The sequence below is a fragment of the Callospermophilus lateralis genome, chromosome 11 (assembly GCF_048772815.1).
Source record: "Callospermophilus lateralis isolate mCalLat2 chromosome 11, mCalLat2.hap1, whole genome shotgun sequence".
In the NCBI taxonomy this organism is placed as follows: Eukaryota; Metazoa; Chordata; class Mammalia; order Rodentia; family Sciuridae; genus Callospermophilus; species Callospermophilus lateralis.
In genome coordinates this window covers 6,696,790-6,720,612 of record NC_135315.1, presented here as the reverse complement: position 1 = coordinate 6,720,612, position 23,823 = coordinate 6,696,790, and the positions used below count along the sequence as shown (strand labels likewise).

General features: G+C 56.3%; 1 protein-coding gene across 3 annotated transcripts; it reads left to right on the top strand.

Annotated features, from left to right (window-relative positions):
* The first annotated feature begins 255 nt into the window (after nt 1-255).
* Gprc5c (G protein-coupled receptor class C group 5 member C) lies at nt 256-22,270 on the top strand. Of its 3 annotated transcripts, none has more exons than XM_076869689.2 (5): nt 256-1,322; nt 8,428-9,510; nt 11,889-11,983; nt 13,981-14,130; nt 15,650-22,269. In XM_076869689.2, the coding sequence occupies exons 1-5, from the start codon at nt 1,136-1,138 to the stop codon at nt 15,680-15,682; spliced, it is 1,548 nt and encodes a 515-aa protein (XP_076725804.2). In that variant the 5' UTR covers nt 256-1,135; the 3' UTR covers nt 15,683-22,269. The 3 variants fall into 3 exon arrangements, with proteins under 3 accessions (XP_076725804.2, XP_076725805.2, XP_076725806.2); XM_076869691.2 differs by lacking the exon at nt 256-1,322 and adding an exon at nt 1,382-1,697 and having other exon boundaries at nt 15,650-22,270; XM_076869690.2 differs by lacking the exon at nt 15,650-22,269 and having other exon boundaries at nt 13,981-14,583.
* The last annotated feature ends 1,553 nt before the right edge of the window (nt 22,271-23,823 follow it).

Here is a 23,823-nt window from a genome sequence, read left to right as displayed (position 1 = left end):
CCACCTGGCTACCCCCTCACCCGTGACCAGCTGCCTCCCCTCCCGCTCGCGGGCGCTCGGGGTTGAACAAACATGCCCAGCAGTCCGCCCCGCCACCGGTTGGCTCCGACCGCGAGCTGCTGGCGATCCCCCAGGCAACTAGGCGTCACGAGAATGGGCACCCCGAGACCCGTCGCCCTGCCCTCCCCCGCGTCCCCAGGGGCCGGGCCAGGCTCTACAACCTCCTCTTTCTCGGTGCGCCTTGGCCTCTCAGGGCCTCCGGCGCAAGCCAAGCAGGCCCGCTCCCGGCCTCCAGGGGCAGCGCAGCCCACCTCCCGCGGGGCCCGCGGCCCCTGGAGGAGGAGGCCGGAAAATCTCTTGTTTACTGGGCGAGAGAGGTCTCAGCCGGGATTCGCTTCCCTATTCCGCGGTTCCCTTTCAGCAGATTCCTGGGTCCGGAGGGGTCAGGGCAGTCACCCGCAGATCCACCCTGGCAGGGAGCGGGGGTGTGGGGCTCAGGGGAGCCCGAAATCGTGGAAAGGTCCCCCGGCCGCGGGAGGGGCTGAACTCGGAGTCAGGGTCAGCGTGACCCGGAGCGCAGAGATCGGGGCCCGGTTAAACACTGTAGCTCGGGGAACAAACCGTGAAGGCTAATTAGGACAAGTCGGCACGCGGAACGGGGACGCGGGGAGGGGGGCGCGCGCTCCGAGTTGAGCCGGGTCTGGAGCGGTCTCGGGAAACCCGAGCGTTGGACAGTCAACCCAGCGCGACGTTTGCCCACGGTCTGCAGTGGTTGGGGCTCGGCCCACGGGATTAGGGGCGTGCGTGGCGGCATCCCCACGTGATCTTGGTGACTGGGGTATCAGGGAAGGAGCGCGCGTTAAAGAGGTGGACGCTGGGTGTGTGAAGTGTCCACGTGTGCAAGCTCTGGAGGGGAGGGGGCGCAGAAGGCGTGACAAAGACGGACTTTGTGTCTCGGTGTGCGCCTCGCTCCAGCCCGGGGCAGCGAACTGCGTCTGGCGTGTCTCGAAGGAAAGCCAGGACGAAGGTGACAAAGGCTGGGTGTCCGCCACTGAGAGACGCGCCAAGGCAGCCCCGGCGCCAGTGGGTGCGTACGCGAGCTGGGAGATGCCGCGAGGGAGAGCCCGCCCGCGGGATGTGCTGGGCTGCACCCCAAACCGCTTTCCAGAGAAAGAGCCGAATCCAGAAAGTGAGTGCGCGTGAATGTGCGCGTGCTCGCGTGCGGGGGCGTGGCAGTAAACAGCAACAACCCACACGCCAGCTTGGCCAGAAACTCGGATCTCGCTCACCGGCCGGAAAGTGCGTCTCCGCCGAGGCTGGAGGTGAGTCGGCCAGGGGAGGGCAGGGCGGGCTTTGTTACTGTGTAAACGGATTGCACCTACCTGGAGCGCCGCGGGCGCCGGATAAGCGCCGTGAATGGAGGTGATGTCACGGCGATACCGGCCGGCCCACCCTCGCCGAGAGGAAGGAGCCGGGCACCCGGCGCGAAAGCGAGCGACCTAGCGCGCCCAGCTCCGCCCGGGTCCCGGGAAGGCAGGTCCTGCGCCCCGCGCCCCGGCCGGGGCCCCGCCACCCCAGCCAGGGCTGAGGCTGGCGCTGCGCCCTGCGCGGAGTCCCTCCCACCCCCGCCGGCCTCTGCCTGGAGCTGGAGTTGGCCCCGGACGCCGCGCCGGAGCCGGGCTGGCGGCGCGTCCCAGGTAAGGCTGCTGTCTTCCCGCTCCGCCCTCCCCTCCGCCGCCCGGAAGAGCCGGGTAGGGCTGGCAGGGAGTGGGCGAGGGCAGAGGCGCTGGGGTGGACACCCGGGAGGCGGGGGACGCCGCGCCAACTCCGTTGGGTCGCGGAAAGTTTCCAAACCCCAGCCAGCTGGGGACTGGGGGCGGAGGAAGCCCGGAGCTGCGGCTCCGGTGGACAGCAAGAGAAAGGAGTCCGCGGCGGGAGTGTCCCTCGACCCGCCTGCCTCTAAGCGGGAGTCCACAGATTCCTCTCCGCTGCCCGATGCAGTGGAAGGGAGGAGGGCAGGTTTCTGTGGACAGGGGAACTTTGACGAAAAGTGACTGGCCTCCCTGCCCTTTCTGTTGAGACGTCCGAGGAAGCGCGCGTGTAGACCTTAGTCGCGGGGACTGGGGTGGGAAGGGGAAGGCTGCGGATCTGTCTGCGGGAAAGTTTGGAATTTTAGACTATCTCACCGCTGGATTCCTGGCAGCGTGGCTTGAAGACCCCACCCCCACCCTCCTGGCTTTTCCTTTTCACCCCTCCCCCCAGACCGCAGTTTTACACCGGGGAAGACTTCATCACTCAAAGCTCCCGATCTTGATCCTAAAGCACCAGAGTGTGTACAAACAGGGTTTTGTAGCCTGGATCCCCACCTCCCACACCACCACCATCACCAACCATGTGCCTTCAAGTGTGGCTGGGACCGGGAGTGCTGATGGGGGGTGGGGCGCATTCCAGAGGGACATTCCTGAGCAGACCCTTGGTGAAGACAGGATTCTGAGTCTCTGAAAGTCCCAGGCAGTTTGGCCCAAACGCCAATTCTTGGTTTAGGGTGGGGTGGGGACCGGATTGAGGTGGCTCTTTCCTGGCACTGGCATCTCCCAGACTCCTTATTGGATGGGTTAAGTGTCAGAGCCCTCTGGATTGAGGGCTAACACCCTAGGACCCAGCCGGCGACAGAGAGAGACAGGAGGAGGAGATGAATGGGAGGTGAGAGGAAACTGGCAGGGTCCACCCATCTTTTCATTCTGCTGAGTGGAGGCAGCCACTCCGGGAGGAAGAAGGCTGCTCTCCCTGGCTGAGCAGCCCCCTCCGGGAGGGGCTCTCAATGTTCTTGGCACCCTTGAAGGCAACCACTGGCCTCTGGGTGATATCACTCTGCACCCTTGAGCCTGGGAGACAGACCAGGACTGCTTCCCCAGATTCTTGCGGCTTTCTTTCCACGATGGTATTCTTCACCCTGAGGAGTTCTCCAGTTTGGGTGTGGATGGTGGAGGGGTGAGGGGGGCTGGCTGCCTCACCTGTTGCTGGGTAAAACCAGTCGGGGCTGGCTGGGCCTCCGCCCTCCAACCCTGGAGGCCTCTCTGCTCCCCCTGGAGTGAGAAGGGCCGACAGTTCTGGAGCTGGACTAGACTGACTCAGACCAGAGCTGGGGGCTGGGTGGCTGAGCCAGGGAAAGGCAGATTTCAGAGGTGATTAAAAATATTTGTGTGACTGGTTCTGGAGAGGGGAAGCAAAAGGGCCCTTTTGTCCAAAAAAACAAACAAAAAAAAACATCTGAGGCTGAACTTCAGCTGTGGGGAGTGGGAGGCTCCTAGGGCACGAGGAGCTTGCTCCCTCTTCCATTCCTCTCTTGGTATCTCTTAAAAATCTTTATGCAGGAGATGTGACCCCAAAATGAAGGAGGCGGGACTGGGTGAGGAGAAATGGACGTTGTGTCCGTTCAGGGGATGATTTTGCAATGCCTACTCTGTCCGAGCCCCAGCATAGAAGTTGCAAGGAATACTGTCTTGTTCACTAGCCCCAGACGTAGATCCTGGGAAGGGAGAGAGGTGTTCAGGATTTTAACGTTCAAGGCTCAGGAGGTTCAGTGTGAGTACAGGATCCACGGGAGGGAGAAGACACTTCCAGAGCCCTGAGGAGGAGCCCAAGAGCAGAGCTGGGTCCATCTGGTCTCGCCCTTAGCCACCATCCCGATTGGACGTCAACTAGATGGCTGATCTGCACTCTTGGTTGTCCGTGGGCCTCTTGAGCTTTATTCTCTTGAACTCTTCTGCTGGCTTCCAAGGGTTTCTGTCCTAAGCAGGGGACAAGAGCCAGGCTCAGCTGGCCCAATTTTTTTCCACCTGAGTCAGTGTATTTCTGTCTCCCCTCCTGCCCTTCAATTTTGGGGGGAAGCAGAGGATTAAGACATTTTAGGATGGGAATGGATTGCTTCATCTGAGGCTGGTCAGTTTCAGGGCAGCTGGATGGCATCAAGGTACCCATTGGGGGCGGGGTGAGTAGACTCCTGGGGGTTTGGTGGCAGAGTGGGATTTGAAGGGTAAGGTCTAGGAAGCTGTTTGGCCAATAGCAAAGTCAGGAGGCAATGGGGGAGGAGGGAGCTGTAAAGCCTCCTTGACCCTGGCCCAAGTGCCCAAGGGGCGCTAGGGGCCAGCAGGGTATAGACATATTTCTTTTTTCTTTCGTGGCACTGGGCATGGAACCCAGGGCCACACACATACTAGGCAAGCACTCTGCCGCTGAGCTACTCCCCAGGCCTGGCAAGGTTTTTTGGTAATGATGTGGCTGCTATCAGATGTGAGTCGATAGTACTTTTTAAAAAAATTTAGTGTTCTTTCCCCCTACACCCTACTAGTCCTTAGATTGTGTTTTGATAAGTGTCTCTGAGATCTGGCCATTATGGTTTTACCTTTGGTTTTGATCTTTAAACTGGAGTGAATTTGTCCCTAAGAAATTGATTTCCTTATGCTTTTTATACCACCCCCCCACAGTACTGAGGACTGAGCCCAGGGCTGCTCTACCACTGAGATACACCCCCAGCCCTTTTATTTTTTTATTTTGAGATAAGAGTCTTGCTGAGTTGCCCAGGCTGGCCTTGAATTTGCGACCCTCCTGCCTCAGTCTCCAGATTACTGGTGTGGGCCACTGCTCATAACCCCACCCCTGATGATGCCCCCATCTTGCAAAAAGCAGCCTTCAGTGGTTTCCCATTTCCTCTTAGAATGAAGCTCATACTCCTTCCCAACGACTTTTCTCTTGAGCCTCCCTTTACGAATGCACTTTTAACTTGGAGAACAGAGGCTGGATGTAGCTCAGTTGGCAGAGCGCTCGCTCTCCTAGCAGGCAGGCGGCCCTGGGTTCCATCCCCAGCACCACAAGAAGAAAAGACAAAAAGCTAACATGCTTGGTGCACTTGACCTTTTCCCTCTTGGTCTGAACTTGGGTTGATCTCAGGGCTTTGACTTGTCTCTTGCCTGTCTCCTTGCCCCCTGTGCTTGCTCAGCCCTTACCTCACATTCTTCAAGGCTTAGTCTCCTTCCATCCCTGCCTGTGGCAGTGTCTGGGATGAGGTTCATTTTGCTTTTGCTTATTTATTTAGTAGTAGTAACATTCTTGGTGCATTTTTGTTTTATGCCAAATAAAATGCTTTTTTTTTTTTTTTTTTTTTTTTTGTGGTGCTGGGGATTGAACCCAAGGCAAAGACCGTACCTCCGTATGCTCCCAGCCCCCCAATAAAATTGTCCTTTTTTTGAGGCACTGGAGCTCCAACCCAGGGCCTCACACCAGCTCCAACCCAGGGCCAGTGCTTGTCAGGCAAGCACTCTACCACTGAGCCACATCTCCCAGCCCACTAGAATGCATCTTGATAGGTCTCTGACCTCTGCTCAGGCTCCTCAGGCCCTCTCCTCTCTGCTCTGCGACACCTCTCTCCTACAGGTAAATTCTCTCGAGAATCCCGTAGCATATTCCTCCTGGAGCCATTTTTTTTGTATACCTACCTTATTTCTCCTTAGAGCAACAGGGCCTGGTCCCCCTAAATATGCAGTCAGTATTTGCTGATTTGCACTAATTGTCTCTTCTAAACTGGGACCTGGCCCAAGGAGGTAGGATGAGAAGCTCTAGAAGATGCCGGTGCCCCAAGATATCCCAGCCATTCTCAGTGTTCAGTTTCACATTTCCATCCTCATCCCAGTTTCTAGCTGGTTCTGCGGGCTGAAAGTCCCCCAAGATGGAGCTGAACATTCAACTTCCCATACCATGTGTTTCCCGGAGGAGTTGCTCCATATTACCCCTTACCCATCAATTCCCTTGGACTCCCTTTCTCTTCCCAGCAGTTGTAAATAGAGTTGGTGCTTTATTGATTTATGACTACACGGAGGCCCCCTACAAAAGTTTACCTCCTGGGCTTGAGAGTCAGTGCTCAAAGCTTGCCCAATGTGTGCTAAGCCCTGGGCTTAATCCCTAGCACCACCTGAAGTGCCAAGCTTTTGCATCAAAATGGAGAGAAACCAGCTGTTACAATAGAGGTTATTTAGAAAAACAATAGTAAATTTACATCAGAATGGATGGTGGCCCGAGAAAGGCTGGTAGAATTGACCCTGTGGTGGGGACCCAGATGACTTAAAATACCTAAAATATTTTCAAGGGCTGTGAAAATTTAAAAATTGATCACTGTTTTTATGTCAATTTTCACTTAATTTTTCAAACTTTATTTCTCCTGATTCTACAAGTGTCTTTTCATTTATCAATTATGGAGAGAATTTCTATTGATTGAGATTTGGGACTTTTGCTTGTTTATTAAGTAGCCACGGTGTCGTGGTGCACACCTGTAATCTCAGAGACTGAGGATGAGGCAGAGGATTGCAAGTTCCAGGCCAGCCTCAGTAATTTAAGCAAGATACAGTCTCAGAATAAAGAATAAAAAGGATGCCCCTGGGTTCAGTCCCTAGTCTCTCTCTCTCTCTCTCTCTCACACACACACACACACACACATACACACACACTCACGGAAAGGCCTGTAATCCCAATAGCTTGGGAGGCTAAGGCAGGAGAATCAATCGCAAGTTCAAAGCCAGTCTTAGCAATTTAGCAAGGCCCTAAGCAACTTAGCAAGTCCCAATCTAAAAATAGAAACCAAAAATGGCTGGAGCTACAATTTAGTGGTAAAACACCTCTGGGTTCAATCCTCAGTAAATAGAAAAAGAAATACTAGAAAGGAGGTTAACCGGACAAATCCACACCCACTGCCACTGTGAGGAAGGTGGTGGGGAAGATAGTGGTCGCTGTCAGCCCAGGAAAGCTTGGTTACTGTCTGGAAAAGCAGAGGAGTCAGAGCTACAACTAGTTTGTTTTTGGTACTGGGGATTGAACCCAGGGGTGCTCTACCACTGAGCTATGTGCCAGCCCTTTTTGTATTTTTATTTTGAACCAGGATCTCACCAAGTTGCCGAAGCTGGCCTTGAATTTGCGATCCTCCTGTCTCAGTCTCCTGAGCTACTGGAATTATAGGCATGCACCACAGTTCTTGGCTACAACTAGTTATTTGAACATGCAGGGTGACATAAATGTGAAGGACCTGTATTTCTTGGAATTTTGAATGTTATAACTTAAATTTTAGAACATTTAAATTTTGTGTGTTAGGTCTCCAAGTCAATTTACAGTTTTTAATTGTAAAACACAAGATTTGGGCTTTATTTATTTATTTGTAGTGCTGGGAAGGAATCCAGGACCTCACATTTGATAGGAAAGTGCTCTACCATTGAGCTTCATACCCAGCTTCTCAGGTTGGGTCTTTAATTTCTCTTAACCTGCAATATCCTCTATTCTGGGGGAGAGGTGCTGGGGATTGAACCCAGAGATGCCCTCCCGCTGAGCCATATCCAGAGCCCTTTTTATTTTTCATTTTGTAATAGGATCTGAGTTGCTGAGGCGGTCCTCAAAGTTGCAGTCCTTCTGCCTCAGCCTCCCCAGTCACTGGAATTACAACCAGTTATAATATCCTTTACCTCCACTTCACGCGGGGAGAATCTAATTGGTACAGAGAGCCAGAGTTTCCTTTTCCTCTGTGAGGCAGATGTATAGCATTGGGCAGAGCCGCGGTGAGTATGTGGTGTGATGAGTTATCTTGCTGGTGTTAACAGAAGATACCTTTCTCCCCATCTAGCTAGTATCTTAAAGTCTTGCCCTTGCCTGGTTCTTCTTTTAAAATGTTAATGCCTCATAGGAGGATTTTTGCATTAAGTCTTGAACCCCTTGGGGGGAAGTTAGTGTATTTTATCCTTGACTTCAGCTTCTGAGCTAGATAGAGAACTCTGGATTCTAAAGAGGAAAGTTGACAGTAAAAATGGAAAACTGAGGGCAAAGAAGGGAGGGATGGGGAACTCAAGTTTTCAGCTTGTCTGTTTTTTAGGGACTTCAGGTTATGCCTGCTACAGGTGCCTGTTAAGTGCTTGCAGAATGAGGGATGATTGAATGAAGGAATGTGTGGCTGACTGACCAGCATGCGCTGGGCCTCACAGGGACAGGATTTAGGGGCATAGTCTCTTGACCTTCTGAACCCTAGAAGGCCCCGGGGCAGAGAGGAAGAACTGAATGGGTCCTGCGCTTGGTTTTGAGTTGCTCAGAAGCCCTTTTACCCGCTAGCCTTAGCTCTATGAGCTCGGGGAATATTTGAATCCACCTTAGGGTTGAAAGGGCAGGAAGTGAAAATTCAGCGACATTCCTTCTTTTTTCCTTGGTGAAGCAGAGGGATGACAGATGGGCTTCATCTCTGGTCAGTTGATAGGCTTCGTGAGTTCTGTGTTAAGAAGATTCTGGAGCCCAGGTGGATAGTCGTATCATCAGTGAGTGCTGTCTGCCATGGTCAGCACCAAGCATGCTGGAGGCTGGCCTTGGGAGACTCACGTTGCCCCTTCTTCCTCTTGTCTCCAGGGACCCAGCTGGTGCCTGGCCTGGGAGCCAGGATGGCCACTCGCAAAGCCTTGCTGATTTGTCTGGGACTGCCTCTCTTCCTGTTCCCAGGGGCCCAGGCCCAGAACCATGCCCCGCCTGGCTGCAGCCCGGACCTCGACCCCCTCTACTACAACCTGTGTGACCGCTCTGGCGCTTGGGGCATCATCCTGGAGGCCGTGGCTGGGGCAGGCATTGTCACCACGTTCGTGCTCACCATCATCCTCGTGGCCAGCCTGCCCTTTGTGCAGGACACCAAGAAGCGGAGCCTGCTGGGGACCCAGGTGTTCTTCCTGCTGGGCACGCTGGGCCTCTTCTTCCTCGTGTTCGCCTGCGTGGTGAAGCCCGACTTCTCCACCTGTGCCTCTCGGAGGTTCCTCTTTGGGGTCCTGTTTGCCATCTGCTTCTCCTGCCTGCTGGCCCACGTCTTTGCCCTCAACTTCCTGGCCCGGAAGAACCACGGGCCCCGCGGCTGGGTGATCTTCACCGTGGCTCTGCTCCTGACCCTAGTGGAGGTCATCATCAACACCGAGTGGCTGATCATCACCCTGGTGCGGGGAGCTGGCGAGGGCGGCCCTGTGGGCAATGGCAGCGCCGGCTGGGCCGCGGCCTCCCCCTGTGCCATCGCCAACATGGACTTTGTCATGGCGCTCATCTACGTGATGCTGCTTCTGCTGGGGGCCTTCGTGGGCGCCTGGCCCGCCCTGTGCGGCCGCTTTAAGCGCTGGCGGAAGCACGGGGTCTTTGTGCTGCTCACCACGGCCACCTCCATCGCCATCTGGGTGGTGTGGATCGTCATGTACACCTACGGCAACCAGCAGCACCACAGCCCCACCTGGGACGACCCCACGCTGGCCATCGCGCTCGCCACCAATGCCTGGGCCTTCGTCCTCTTATATGTCATCCCCGAGGTCTCCCAGGTGACCAAGGCCAGTCCAGAGCAGAGCTACCAGGGGGACATGTACCCTACCCGGGGCGTGGGCTACGAGACCATCTTGAAGGAACAGGTGGGCCAGAGCATGTTTGTGGAGAACAAGGCGTTTTCCATGGACGAGCCCATCTCAGGTGAGTCCCCGGAGGGTGTCCCCGGACACCCTCCGGCCCCTTCCTTATCCCGTGTCCTTTACCGCGACAATTCCTAGTTCTCGCTCACAGAGCCCTGGATTTGATCCCCAGCACCACATACACACGCACACGCGTGCGCGCACACACACATACACCGATTCCGTTTTTAAGGCTTTTCTTAATAATTCACGTAGTTCATGAATCTATTCTCCTTGTAAGATTTCAAACATTACAGATAAACAAAATCCCCCCATCTCCCCCCGCGCAGCCTCCCATCCTCCCGACCCCTTCCTGTTCCCTGCCCAGAACTGAGCACTGTTGACGGCACGTCTGTGTGCCTGGGTGTCCTCATGTGCCCAATGGGGTGGTAACAGTGATCCAGGGCCCTGGTGAGGATTGAATCAACAACGACTGTGCCTGACACACGGGAAACGCTCCTAGAAACACCAGCGATTGTGTATGTTAATATTTTACTATTAACACCCTTTTAGAGGTTGTTTTCTACTGTGTGTGTATCCATCACCATCTTAGTTTACTTTTAAAGAAAGTCGTTTTCAACTTTTTTTTAAATAAAAGCTCTCGTGGGGCCTGGGGTTGTAGGATGTGGCTCAGTGGCAGAAGCTTGCCTAGCACGCAGCGGACCCTGGTTCCATCCCAGCCCCCCCACTTCAAAAAAAGTGCTATGGTGCCAGGCAGTGACCTCAGCAGCATATTTATTTTCCCATTGTTTTTATTGGTGCATCATAGTTGCACAGGAGGGTGGAATTTGTTTGTTACATATTCTTACATGGATACAGGATAACAATATACTTTGGCCAGTATCACTCCCCAGTATTCCCCTTTCCCTCCCTGGTCCCTTTCTGTGAGACCCACTTCCCTTCTTTCTCTTCCTTTTCCTGTCTGACTTCCACACATGAGAGAACACTGGAGGCGCAGGCTTGAAGCCCTACCCTGACCTAAGCTGATTGTGCTGATTAAGATGCTTGGGGACTTCAGGTTTGGTGGGTCTTGGTTTTTTTTGTTGTTACTGGGGATTAAACCCAGGGGTGCTTACCCACCCAGCCCCATCCCCAGCTCTATTTTGTATTTTATTTAGAGACAGGGTCTCACGGAGTTGCTTAGCACTTCACTTTTGCTGAGGCTGGCTTTGAACTCATGATCCTCCTGCCTCAGCCTCCCAAGCCTCTGGGATTACAGGTGTGCATACCCGGCAGGGACTTCAGGTTTTAACCGCCTCTGGTCACCCTGTGCCAGTTCTGGGGCCTCTGCAGGACAGAATCAGAGGCTGTGGAAGATCCAGAATCAGAGAAATCTGTTTCTTTCAATCTGTGAGATACTCAAAATCCCTGCTTTGGGGAAAGCAGTGACCCTTGTCCTGCTGGGCAGTCGATCTTTGATCTGCCTCCCACTGGGGCTGACCGCTGGCCTTACCCTGGGGTGGCTCCTGGCACACAGGAGTGGGCTGAGTGTGCAGGGGGCACTCGGTGGAGTCAGCAGGAGAGGGGGACTGTGGGCGGGTTCAGGAACTTGCAGCCCGCTGTCCCTGGGTGCTTACGCTGCTGCCTCTGTCAGGCAAGAGCTCTCAGCCGTTGTCCTCTCACGGCAAACTCTTCTGGGCTGTGAGTTTATATTTCCTTTTTTTTTTTTTTTTTTCCTAAATGGAAAAATCAATAACGTGAGCCCGGCACTTACAAGCCTCATAGGTTGTGGTCCCTGGCCCTGCAGGAGACAGGCCAGGCTACCCTGCACTTGGGCCCCTTGGGTTGGTCAGTGGGTCTCCTCCAGTACCTCGAGGTGCCTGCAGGGTGGAACAGATCAGGAAACCAACACCCCAAGGCACCGAGGAGAATTCCTGGAGCTGCAGATACTTCTGGAGACTTGCCAAGGGGCCCCCGATGGGATGAGCAAGCAGTCTCCCCAGCCGGGTCCCAGTGGGTGGGTGGGGGCATCTGTAGCCAGCCCTGCCCCGTGACGATGTGAAGATTTGTGGGCTGAGGGGTCTCAGCAGTATTTATGCTAGCTCCTGGCAGCTGGCCCGCAGCAGTGGAGGCTGGAGCTGGAGGCTGGCCATCTTGGAAGGCAGCCTAAGGCCCATGTGCCCCTCTTGGCCTCTGGCCCTGGGGCGGATAGGGATGTGAAGGATGCTGACTGGGCGTTTTTCTAAGCTGCTGGATGGGGGTGGGGGGTCTTGTACCGCAGGGAGCTCAACAGCATTGTGGTCTTCTAAGCATCTTTCTGTACAAAGGGGTGTGGGCTTCGAAGGGCCCTGCCCATCCACCTTGTGGCTCCCCCACACCCTGGAGAGGGCTGCTTGGGTTGTGGGAGGGGGAAACACTGAGAATCAGGGATCCTCAATCTGCACCTGTCTTTCCTTACAGCTAAGAGACCAGTGTCACCTTACAGTGGCTATAACGGGCAGCTGCTGACCAGTGTGTACCAGCCCACCGAGATGGCTCTGATGCACAAAGGCCCGGTGAGTGGGGTCCCAGGAACCGCACAGAGCCCAGCTGGGCAGGTGGGGAGAGAAGGCCCTGTGGTGGGAGGAGGGCGAAGGCAGGCTTCTCCTCTGGGAATGTCCCCAGGGAACCCAGAGCCCTAGTTCTTACCGATCTCCTGGAGATGATGTGGTCACTGCCTCTGGCCACACTGCAGTGACCTGCTCTGTGTCACTGGGCATCACACACAGCCTGGGCCTAGCTGCTCCTAAAATGCAGAAGCACTCGGTGGGCGGGTGGGAGCTCCCCGCTTTAGAGCTCGGGGAGGGACAAAGGTCTCGGCCAGGTGACAGGGGACTGAATGTAGCAGGTCTCTCCGGGTATTTAGTTCTCACCCGCAGCTGTCCAGAGAGGGCCTCCAGTTCTCCACCCCCTGCCACCTCCCTTGGTCTCTGGGAGCCAGATGGTCCATTAGCCAAGTGGGGAGGGGACAGGAAGCCGGTGGGTTAGATTCCCACTCCATGTATGTTCTCCTCCTGGCTGGCAGTGGCTGCAGGGAGAGGTCAGCGACCTGCCTTGGCAGGACTCTGAGAACAGGAAGCCAGGAGGTCAGCGGGGTTCACTTCTGTCCCCTCCCCACCTCCCACCTCCTGTCCCCATAAGCCCAGAGGCAGGGGCTGGCCATGTGTCTGGAACTTCCGACTCCAGCCCTGTCCCTCTCCCCAAGCCTGAACCTGTGGCCAAGCCAGGGAGACAGAGGGACTGAGGAGTTTCCCTAAGACCATGAGCAGAGGCCTCCCCGCTGGCCGCCTCCAGGGGGTCTGGGCAGCCACAGAACTCTTTCCTTAGGGGCTGCCATACCATGGTCACCCTTCTGACCTTCCCAGTGTGTTTCATTGATGATCTGGACTAGCAGGGATACTTTTTTTTTTAAATTTTTTTAGTAGTTGTAGATGGACTCAATACCTTTACTTTATTTATCTTTATGTGGTGCTGAGGATCAAGCCCTGTGCCTCACCATGCTAGGCAAGTGCTGTGCCGCTGAGTCACAACCCCAGCCCTAACAGGAATAATTTTTCTGCCTGGTTCTCAAAATGTGGTTCCCAGACCCCCAGAGTTAACATCCTCTGGGAACCTGCAGAAAATGTGGATTAGCACCTCTCCTTGTCCCGGGTTTGTTGACATCACCTGGGTAGCTTGGTTTCCACCAGGAAGGGAAAAACTCCCCCAGGCAGTTCTGCAGCTCCCTCTCCCCGCCCCAGTAGTTAAACATTTCCCACCTCCAGCTGGGGCTCAGCTCCAAGGGGTGGATGGCTTCACACAGAGTCCCGCTGATTCGTGCACACCCAGGTCTAGAGACCATTTATCCAGATGTTCGGGAGGTGGAGATTGCACACAGGTGCAGGGAACACCTGGTTCTGACTCCTGCAGGCTGGTTTGGGGCCCTGGAGCTACAGACAGCTGAAGACAGGTCTTCTCCTTAGGGGTAAGGCAGGTGGGGGCAGGAGTTCATCTGCCCTCCGGGTAGGAGCCGGTTGCCTCAGGACCCTGCCCCCACAGGGCAGCCAAGCTCCAGGGCTTTCAGGGAATTCGTCTCTAAATCAGATTGGTCAATCCAGATGACTCAGTGCCCAAGAGAAGGGTGTCCAGGTATTGTGACATTTGGGGGGACTCAGGTAAGGTTCTTGGAGGAGGGGAGCCTGGAGGCAGGTCATAGGTCATAGGTCATCCTCCCAGGACCGGAGCTTCCCCCTTAGCCCTGGAAGAAGGAGGGCCTCCGCACTGGACAGCCTCAGGTGAGCGAAGCCCTCAGTCCCATCCCTAGAGGCAGAAGAGTTAGGGGCTCGAGGTCAGCCATGTCTTTCCACAGTTGTCAGCCCCAGGTGCCACTGGGACCTGGCTGGAGTGGGGCAGAGGGGACGAGAAGGAGGAGCTGGCACTCGGAGCCCTGCAGGAAGCAGAGTGTTTGTACATCCGCCCTGGCGGAGCCTGGCCCCGTCCCCCTGACTGTGACACCGCCTGTTCTTCCTTCCAGTCCGAAGGCGCTTACGACGTCATCCTCCCACGGGCCACTGCCAACAGCCAGGTGATGGGCAGTGCCAACTCGACCCTGCGGGCTGAAGACATGTACGCGGCCCAGAGCCACCAGGCGGCCACGCCACCTAAGGACGGCAAGAACTCTCAGGTCTTTAGAAACCCCTACGTGTGGGACTGAGGCGGCAGCCACGGCCAGGAGGAAGCGGGCAGATTTGGGGAGGGCCCTCAGGACCTGGCCTGGGCGAGGGACCCCCAGGACCCCCATGCTGTGTGTTCCTCCTCCCACACTGGCTCGAAGCAGCTTGTGCCAGAGCCGTGAGGCCCCCGTCTGCCAATGTTCCGGGGGTGTCCTGGGTGCCCCCACCCACTCCTCAGTGTTCCTGGAGTCCAGGAGCCAGCCTGGTTTCATGCCAGGGCCACCTCCGGCGGTCCTGCTCCAGCCAAATAGTGTTCTTCTTGGGGTGGTGGCCGGTCCGCGCCTACATTCTCTGGAGATTCCTGCAGCCTCAAGAAATCTCCAAGCAGGCACGTCGGGCCTGGGTCTTGCTCCTCTGTGAGGAACAAGGGTGCCTAATAAACATGTCTCTGCTTTGTTAACGCACGCGCTGGGCTCGTGGTTTCTGGTGGGCTCTCAGCTTCCAGTGTCCCCCTCTCCCCTCCTCCATGGGCAGTGGGTGCCCCTTCTCCTCCACAGCTGCTCACTCTGTGCACTGCGGCAGGCGTGTCCTGAAGTTAGTGGGGGACACCCCCCCAGGGAAGTGATCCCTGTCCGCCCCCAGGGCCGCCAGAACCAACACCTGCCCCACTTAGCTGTGGATGTGGCCCCACATCTAGGCTTATCTGACCCTGTAGCTCTCCTCTGGGACCCCTGTCCAGTGGTTACGCTCAGTGGCAGAAAAAGGAAGGCAGGCCACCAGCAGGCAGCTGTGTGGGGGAGGTCAGCCAGTCTCGGCTCGTGGTGGGAAGAGAGTCCAGTTCACTCTGCAGTGGGTGGATGGATTGGCCAGGACTTGACTCCATCATGGGATTACCGAGGTGGGAAGGGTGGTGAGAATGTCTATTTACCGTTCTGTATAGTCAGCCCAAGCCTGTCCCCTGCAGGAGTGTAACCCCTGGGACTACCCGGGAGGGGGACAGGACTCGTATTCTCTATCCAGAGTCGAAATCCCAGAGCGGTGCCCTGTGAGGGTCAGGCAGGGCTTTGTGGGTAGATGTCCCAACCCCTCTTGTAGGTAAGCAGAGTGGCCTCCTGGTGGCCAGGCCAAGACTGGCCAGGTTTTCTCGACACTGACAGCCAGGGAGCCCTGGTGGCTGGGCTGTAGGCTGTCCTCTCAGCCTGTGGGTGGGACAACGGTGTCCTGGCCCTTGGACTCTGGTTCGAGGCTTCTCGAGGGCTGCGAGCCGGCCCCTCCCGGGCCTGGGAATGTCTCTCCAGCTAGTCAGAAGCTATTTTCTGACACTGGTTGTAGGAAGAACATGTTTTGTTGAAAGAGAGAGGGAGGTTGCTGAAAGATAAATAAACTGCTCCCAAACTTCTCCTTCTATGTTCACATGGCCCCGGCCCCTGGGGACTGAAGCCCTTTGAAAATAAATAAATAAAAGTGAGTGGTTGGGCCCGAGCCGGCGGGTCCTTCCCCTTTGACTCTTGTTCTTTCTGGTTACTTTAGGCTCAGTCCCCGCAAAATAAAACGAGATGGTAGACGCCCTCTTCCCTGGACCGCACGGCCACCTGATGTCCTCATTCCTCTGTACCTCTCTCGCCCTTGTCCTTGGAGCTGGGAGGGACCAGAGGCCACCAACCTGAAGCAGTGGACGGAGTGGGGGCCCTGGCAAGGCCTGGGGTTCAGGACTCTTCCTACTTCTGCCCAGCCAGCCTCCTGGTCCCCAAGTGACTGCAACTGGAAGGAGCCGGTTGTGGACTCCCATCTCCCCTCTTGATCCCACCCTCCTTCCAAGTCACGGCCTGTGTGTCTCCCTGTGTGGTTCTGCAGACAGCCCTCTTCTGCCGGGGAACGGCATCTTCCGCTGCCTCTGTCTTGACACTGGACCTTCCTGGCTGGCCATCTCGGTGTCCGGCATCATCTTGTCCCACTCGGCACCTAGGGGAATCTTCTCTGTGAGCCTCTGGAGCCAAATCATGGCAGAAGTTGTCCCTTGTCCTCCTCTCCAGGGCCTTTTGCTACCACCTGGACTGTGGAAGGCCATGAGCTGAGGCCAGTGCTTGGCCTGGACAGGTGGTGCTTCTGTTCATGGCCGGTAGGTCCTGGATTTGAGCCCTCTGCGCCATGACCCTGACTAAGCCTTCCCCAGCTTCGATGAAGTGGGTCCCACCACCAGCTCAGGGCCAGCCCTACCTGTCCTCTGATCCCAACTGTCCTTGCCATTCGGGACAGGGACTATCACACGGGTTCCAACCCGGAAAGCCCTTCATCATTCAGTGCTACCTCATGGAGAACCCCACGGAGAATTTGGAGAGCTGTCAGGCCACAGTGGCATTTGGGACTTGGCCTTGTTTACATGCCAGGATGCTCTGTGACCTTGTCTCCCCTGTCGGCCTTTGGCTTCTCAGTTGTTTGGAAGGTGGCTCCTGGGATAGGGGCAGGTATCGATGCTCCTGAATGACCTGGGCCTCGCAGGTTCTGAGGTGCGGGGGGCCTGCTGTGACTGCCTGGGCATCAGTGGCCAGGGCCTGGAAGTCCCCTTAGGAGAAACAGGCTGGGTCAAGGCTGCATTCTCAGGGACCCGTTGAAGGTCCTGGATCAGGCAAGTTGGGATCCAGGCCTCTCCTGTGACAAACTGGTGGGGCGTGGGGAGGCCCCTTAGGTAAGGGGTCTTGGGCTGAAGATTGTGACGGGCAGGGGGCTGAGTCTCCACCTCAGCTTGGGTGGCCAGCATTGCTTTCAACACTGGAGGGACCTCGAGTGTCCTTGTTCTTGGACATGCTACAGAGGGTTCTGACAGTCACCCGGCAAGAGGGGCCATTCTCAGAACCTGCAGGATGCTGGTCCCGAGGAGGGGGATGAGCAAGCTGAGACCTCCGCGCCATCTTGGCCCTGCCCTTGGTACCCGACAGAGCTGGCCCATCCAAGGGGTCCCCCTGAGTGTGCCCAGGAGCTCAGTCCTTAGCCCAGCATCACCTCTGTGCAAGGTGGAAGGCAAGGACTTTTCTGAGAGGCACCTTGTGGTCGGCCCCACAGATTCCCCAGTGCCACTCCCCTTTCCCCATCAGCCTGTGCCTTTATCACTGGAGCATTTGTTCCAGAGCTGAACTGGGTGAACAGTTCCCACAGAGCACGGCTGTGTCCCCAGGTGTGATCCCCTCTTCCCTTGCACTTCCAGGAATAGAGTCACGTTTCCCTCCAAGGGACGGGGTCTCCTTGCACCTCAGACTGCCCTTGATCTGAGTTAGCGGCCCCCAAGGTCCCTTCAGTGAGTGAAGGCACTGTTCTTGGTAACAATCTCAGGAGTCTCGGGCTGTGCCCGGCGACTAGGGTGCTGCAGCCTGCAGTGGACCCAGGTGTGTCTGTAGCCGGACTCCTCAGCTTGAGGAAGCTCGGGAGGGATGGGCTCCTGAAAGACGCAGGCCAGTCCAGCTTCTGGACTGCTTCCTCCAGTCCTGGGCAGCATCCAGAAGACCCATGTGTTTTAGGAGGCAGGAGGCGCCTTCTCTGAAGGGGCCAAGGTGCCTCATCCAGTGGGAGAAAACTGAGATGAGACCTGGTGCAGGTTCACTGTCCTAGGCACCCCCCTCGTGAGTCTCACTGCTGCCACTGCCGGATCCTGTCGCCGGAAGCAGAGGACGTCATGACACTCAGAATTAAACGAGGATCCTCCGTTTGGGAGGGGTTTCTGCCACTGAGTCCTGGGTGTTCCTGAGGGATTCTGGGGCGTGTGCACGTGCATGTTCCCCACCCCACAGACTCCTTCTAGCCACACCATCAAAGGCTGACTGACTCTTGTTCGGGGACTTACTCTAAGGGGGAAATGAGGTCTCCAAAGATATTGAGTTCTCAACCAGGCAAGATCAGAGACCAGTGACCCACATTGAGGGAAGGGTGGGAGAGGAGGTCACCTCTGATGGTAGCCCTACTGCTGCCTGGTGATGCTGGCAAAGCAGCCAAGACAGCCCATGGGGTGACATACTCTGCACAGGAAGGTGGCCCCAGGTGAGGGTGACCGGCCATGTGCCATGCCCGGCTTTCTACTTACATTTGCAGCTCTTAGGACTTGTTCAGCCCCACACAGCTCACCTAAGACACCAAGTAAAGGTCAGAGGTTAGGTGACTTGCCCGTGCTCAAGCAGCCCAGAGGGTTCTGTCAGCCCTCCAGCCATTCTCACGGAGGCTAGCATTTTCTCTAGCCCTCAGAGGACCAGCCAAGGTCAGGCACAGGTGCCTGGGCCAGACGTTGCTTCCTGTCTGCTGTCTCCACACTGGGCTCCAGGAAGCTGCAGCCCCTGCTCCCAGCAGCCCCATGAATAATTTAGCATCTGCACCAGCCCGGCAGTGCTCTGACCTCATCCTCCTTGGGCTCAGGGTGCGGCTCTGACCTCATCCTCCTTGAGAAAAGGTTGCTGCTAATGGGTAGTCCCTGGGTGCCTCCAGAGTGGGGGATGATTGACAGGGAAGGAGGAGGGGACCTGAGAGCCAATTGCCTTCGTAGCTGGAGGCAGTTTTTTGCAGTGAAAGAGAACATGACTTTGGAATCCTATGGCCCTGGGTTCAGTCCCTGGCTCTTCCCAGTTCTGTGGGCCCCCTGGACCCTCCCTCACTCTCCTTATCTGGAAAACAGAGGAGTACAAAACCCTGGGCTCCTGTTAACTGTTTTAAACCCAGGTTGCCCCAGGGGCCACGGCTCAGCATGCAGACACCAGCTGTCCATGTGTCCTCTCCATAGGAGCTGGTCTCTAGGTAAGATGTCACCGTTTGCTGCCTTCTCGGGTGCCACATCTCCCCTTTCTTCTCCTGTGCTTCTGCACTGGGGCGGCAGAGTGAGTGGGATGGCAGGGGATGGTAAGGAGAAGGACACATCCTGGGCAGGCCCCAGACTGGCAAGGGAGAAGAGCTAACCCACAGTTATGTTACCGCTGTTGACCGGTGACGAGTCCTTGCTTCCCCAATGTTGAAGTATAACACCAGAGAAGCATGCCGAGGCAAGGTCAGAGTGGAAAATAGAAGTTTATTAAAGGACAGCAGAAAAGACTTCTCCCGGAGGAAGAAGGGGACCCAAGAGATGGAATCCATGGAAGTGTAGTTGTCTGTCCATTTTATGGTTTTCGGTGATGGAATGTAGGTGGGAAGGCCCAAGGGGTGGGACACAGGTGGGCCAAAGAAGTAATCTGGGCAGGAAGGACTTCTGAGGCAGCATCTTCAAGTTTGCTGTTCATTAACACTTCTTTGGGATGGGCTATCTTCAAATCTGCTGGGGGCTGTTTCCTGGACTTCATTAACATTTCAAGAGTTGCTCAACTTTTCCCAGGGATTCATTCTCATGGCCTCCATTTTAGATCTCACTCGATATTAGACCCGATTTATCTAACTACACTGACTACCTAATTCTAAATCTGGCTTCAGTTAGAAGGGTGGCCTGGGCCAAAAAGCCAGGCTGAGGAGCTGGGGTCAAACTGCCTCTAGTCCAACAAACGTTCCTCCAGCCCTACTCCAGGCATAGATTGAGCACACCCTGGTCCGGCCCTCCTTTGCCAGGTCAGACCCCGGGGCTGAAAAGGAAGTGGTCATGGTGGCTGCATCACCGGGCCGGAGCAGCACCTTTCTGTCCAGCATCCTCAGGCCAGGGCCCGGCTCTGTCTAGCTCAGGCTACATCCAGGACTTGGGGTCCCCAGGAGCCGGGAAGGAAGCCCAAGCCTCAGCGCTGAGCTATGTGCGCGCCCAGCCGCCTCCACTCAAGGTCAGAAGCAGAGCCGGGGGGTCACAAGGCCACCACCTGTATGTGCCTTGGACAGAGGCGCTGCCAGCGGGCGGTGGCCGACAGACCCCCCACTCCAGAGCCCCGGAGGAGGCGCCCTCCCAGGACGGTCCGCTCGGAAGGCGCCCAGAGGCGGCCTCGCTCCCTTCACCCTTCGTCCAGAAGAAGGCCCGGGGGCGGGGCTGGAAGGCTTTGTGCTGAGTTCTGTCCAGAGGACCCTGCCCTGACCCTCGGGAGAGGCCCTGGGCTCCCCACCCCGATAAGGCTCCCTCTCCCCTGGCTCCTGGGCGGGGGAGGGAGCTGGCCCGGAGCATCTGGCGCTCCCACGTCACTCTCCGCCAGGCCTCCCCGCCCCCAGCCAGGCCCGGCCGCCACTCGTGGCCACCCCAAGCCCCGCCCGACGCCCTGCAACCCGATCCCCGGGCCAGCCGTCCCAGGCCAGCTGTCCCTGCCGCTGCCCGCTGCGGGGCGGCCGCGCTCCCGCCCTGGGCACCCTCAGGCCTGGCCGCGGAGCTTCCGGGGCTGCGATTGCCCCAAGCTTTTTACCCTGCCCCCTTGTGCCCCTCCAGCCCCGGACTGGGCCCGGCGCCCACCGCCTTCGTCCCTGTGCCTCTCAACCCTGCACAAAAAGGGGTCAGGGAAGCAGAATCCCGCTCCAAGAAGAGGGTCCCCTGGGGCCCATGGCGTCTCCACGCAGGGTGTAAGGGAGCCGCGCTGCGCAGGGCGCCCGTCGCTGTCGCTGCCGTTGCTCGGGCTCTAGGCGGGTCCTCAGCCTGAACACCACCACATTCCCGAGGGTCCTTCTTTGTGGTGGGGCTGTGCCTTGTAGGAATACTAGGCAGGTCCACCCACTGGATGCCAGGAGCAGCACCACCCCCCTGGTTGTGACAACCCAAAATGTCTCTAGATGTGGCAAATGTCCCCTGGGATCCAGCCCCCTAGCGTTTTACAGTGGACATCTGAGCCAGAGGCACAGGGCACTGGATCTGAGCCTGGGGCCTCACCCGGCCCAGTATTCCTTGGTGTGCTCTTCCTTGCCCTCTCCGCTGGTCCAAGTCAATTTGGTCAGCCTGGGGACAGTTATCCTTGACCACAACATTTGGACAGCATGTGACTTGCCAGCTCCTCTCTCTGCAGACACCTCAGCCTCTTGTCATCAGGGAGGCAAAAATAGGGCCATCCCGCACTCACCCTACACACCCTCAATGTGGGAAGAGCCCCCTCAGTTCCTGCTGTCAGGTCCATTTGTTGGTGGTCAGCAGAGTCAAGTGGAGGGAGAGAGGGTGGGGACAGGGTGCACTGACCTCCACCTTCATGCAAAGAGGAGTTGCTGGAGAATCCAGTCCCATAGAAAGAAGGGGATACTTTTCCCAGTTGCCCCTCTCCTGTGTGTTCATTTATCTGTGTTTGCACAAAGGGACTCTGAAAAAGAAGACAGGTGTCACCATGCCAGGCAGACAGGCACAGAAGACTTTACCGTCTTAACATATTTTGGGAGGGGGTGGGTACCCAGGAATGAACTCAAGAGCACTTAACCACTGAGCCACACCCCCAGCCCTATTTTGTATTTTATTTAGAGACACGGTCTCACTGAGTTGCTTAGTGCCTCACTGTTACTGAGGCTGGCTTTGAACTCGAGATCCTCCTGCCTCAGCCTCCTGAGCCTCTGGGATTACAGGCTTGTCCCACCATGCCTAGATAATAACATATTTCATTTTATTATTATTATTTTTGTGTGTGTGTGTGTGTGTGTGGTGTTGGGAATCAAACCCAGGTTATGTCAGGCAAACACTCTAACACTGAGCTCCACCCTCAGCCCTGAATCACGTATTTTTAAAACTTCGGAAAGAGGCCAGGTGTGGTGGCACATGCCTATAGTATCAGTACTTGGGAGACTGAGGCAAGAGAATTGAGGCCAGTCTCTGCAACTTAGCAAAAACCTGTCTCAAAAACAAATTTATTAAAAAAGAGCTGTGTCGGGCTGGGGATGTGGCTCAAGCGGTAGCGCGCTCGCCTGGCATGCATGCGGCCCTGGTTCGATCCTCAGCACCACATACAAACAAAGATGTTGTGTCCGTCAAAAACTAAAAAATAAATATTAAAACTCTAAAAAAAAAAAAAAAGAGCTGTGGATGTAGCTCAGTGGTAGAGCACTTGTCTAGCATGCATGAGACCCTGTTTCAATCTCCAATATCACAAAGAGAATGAAAATTTTTAAATCAGCTGGACACGGTGATGCACCTGTAATCCCAGTGGCTCAGGAGGCTGAGAAAGGAGAATCTCGAGTTCAAAGCCAGCCTCAGCAATGGCAAGGCACTAAGCAACTCAGTGAGGCCCTATCTTTAAATAAAAATACAAAATAGGTCTGAGTGCCCCTGAGTTCAATTCCCGGTACAAATAAATAAATAAATCCAAAAATCTTTTTTTTTTTTTTTTTAATTGAAAGAAAGACAAGGAGCCTGGAGCCGTGCCATGGCTCTGTGGTGTCCTGCACCCCTGGCTGCCTCCATGAAGGCCATCTTTGGCCACACCTGTCACTCCTCCTCCCTCTTCCTAGAAGGCTCCCAGGGCTCACCCTACCCAGTGTTTCCGATCCCTTCTCCCTTGGGAGGCTCTGTGAGGAGGCAGAGGACAATGGCCTGGGAAGGGAGGAAGCTCACTGCACAGATGTGCCCCCTCCCAGCACTTCTGAGAAGACTGATGAAGCCAGCGTTCCTGGAACAGACTGGTGCATTGTCACCATTTGCCGCGTATGGGAACAGCACGCAGCTCACGAGCTCACCATCCCTGGGCTCTTCATCAGTGCTTACGGAGGCCGCTCCTCCAGCACCCTGATCCACCTCAGTCCCCTCTCTGACCTCTCCTGGCCCCCAGTCCATCTGGCTCCCAATACTCCTGAAATCTGGAATTCCTTGTCCTCGGGTCACTTGGGCAAGTGCTGCGTGTCTCTGGGAGGAACCCCTTAGGGGATATGTGACTTCTGCAGCTGCTTTTCTGAATCAGTAAGACGTGCCTTGGAGATGAAGCCACCTCCCTGTGGGCACACATGTCAGGGGACCTGTGCTGGGGACAAGGGCTTCCCTCATGGGGGCTTTGCTGTCACCTGGGAGAGGCCTTGTCTCAATTGGAGTGTGGGGCTGGGGGACAGCTGGGGCTGGGATGAGGGTGTCCCTCTGTGGTCATCATGGGGAAGTCAAGAGGGCGGTGCCTGGTGCATCCCCTGGGCCCCGGGAGTGAGGACCCGGTGTCCCCCTTTGCTGTGGCCACCTAACAGAGGGCCCAGGCTGAGGGCTCACAGCGGGAACTGCCATCTCAGTGCTGCAGGCTGACAGCCCGACCCAGGTGTGGGCAGGGCTGGTCCCTCTGAGAGGATGAGGAAGGGTCTGCTGCCCCAGGCCCCTCCTTGCCTTGCAGGTGGCCGTCCCTGGGTGTCTTCACATCACCTTCCCACTGGGCGTCTGGGTACACGGCTCTCTTTTCCATGGGGACACAGTCACATTGGGCTAGGGCCCACCCTAAAGACCTCTTCATAACTTGCTTATCTCTGTAAAGACCCTGTGTCCACATAGGTCACCTCTGAGGTTCTGGGGGCAAGGACTCTGCTTTGTGAGGTTGTGGGGCTCACATTCAGCCCTGACACTAGGGCTGGGGTCCTGGGTGAGGCTGAGGGAGCCGGCTCTGTGGACCAAGATGGCATCTTGGGGCGGCTCGAGGGCCCTGGGAGAGGCCCCTGGTGCGGCCTTCAGGTGAGGAATCTGCCCCTGGGCCCCTGGGTTCACCTATCCCCTGTGCCTTGGGCCTCTCTGGCGATGGGGACACCCTACATGGGGCCGAGACTCTGGCATGTTGAGAGTGTCCTTCCTCTAGGAAGCAGGTGGGTTAACAAAGGGAGACAGTTACCTGTGGTCCCCAAGC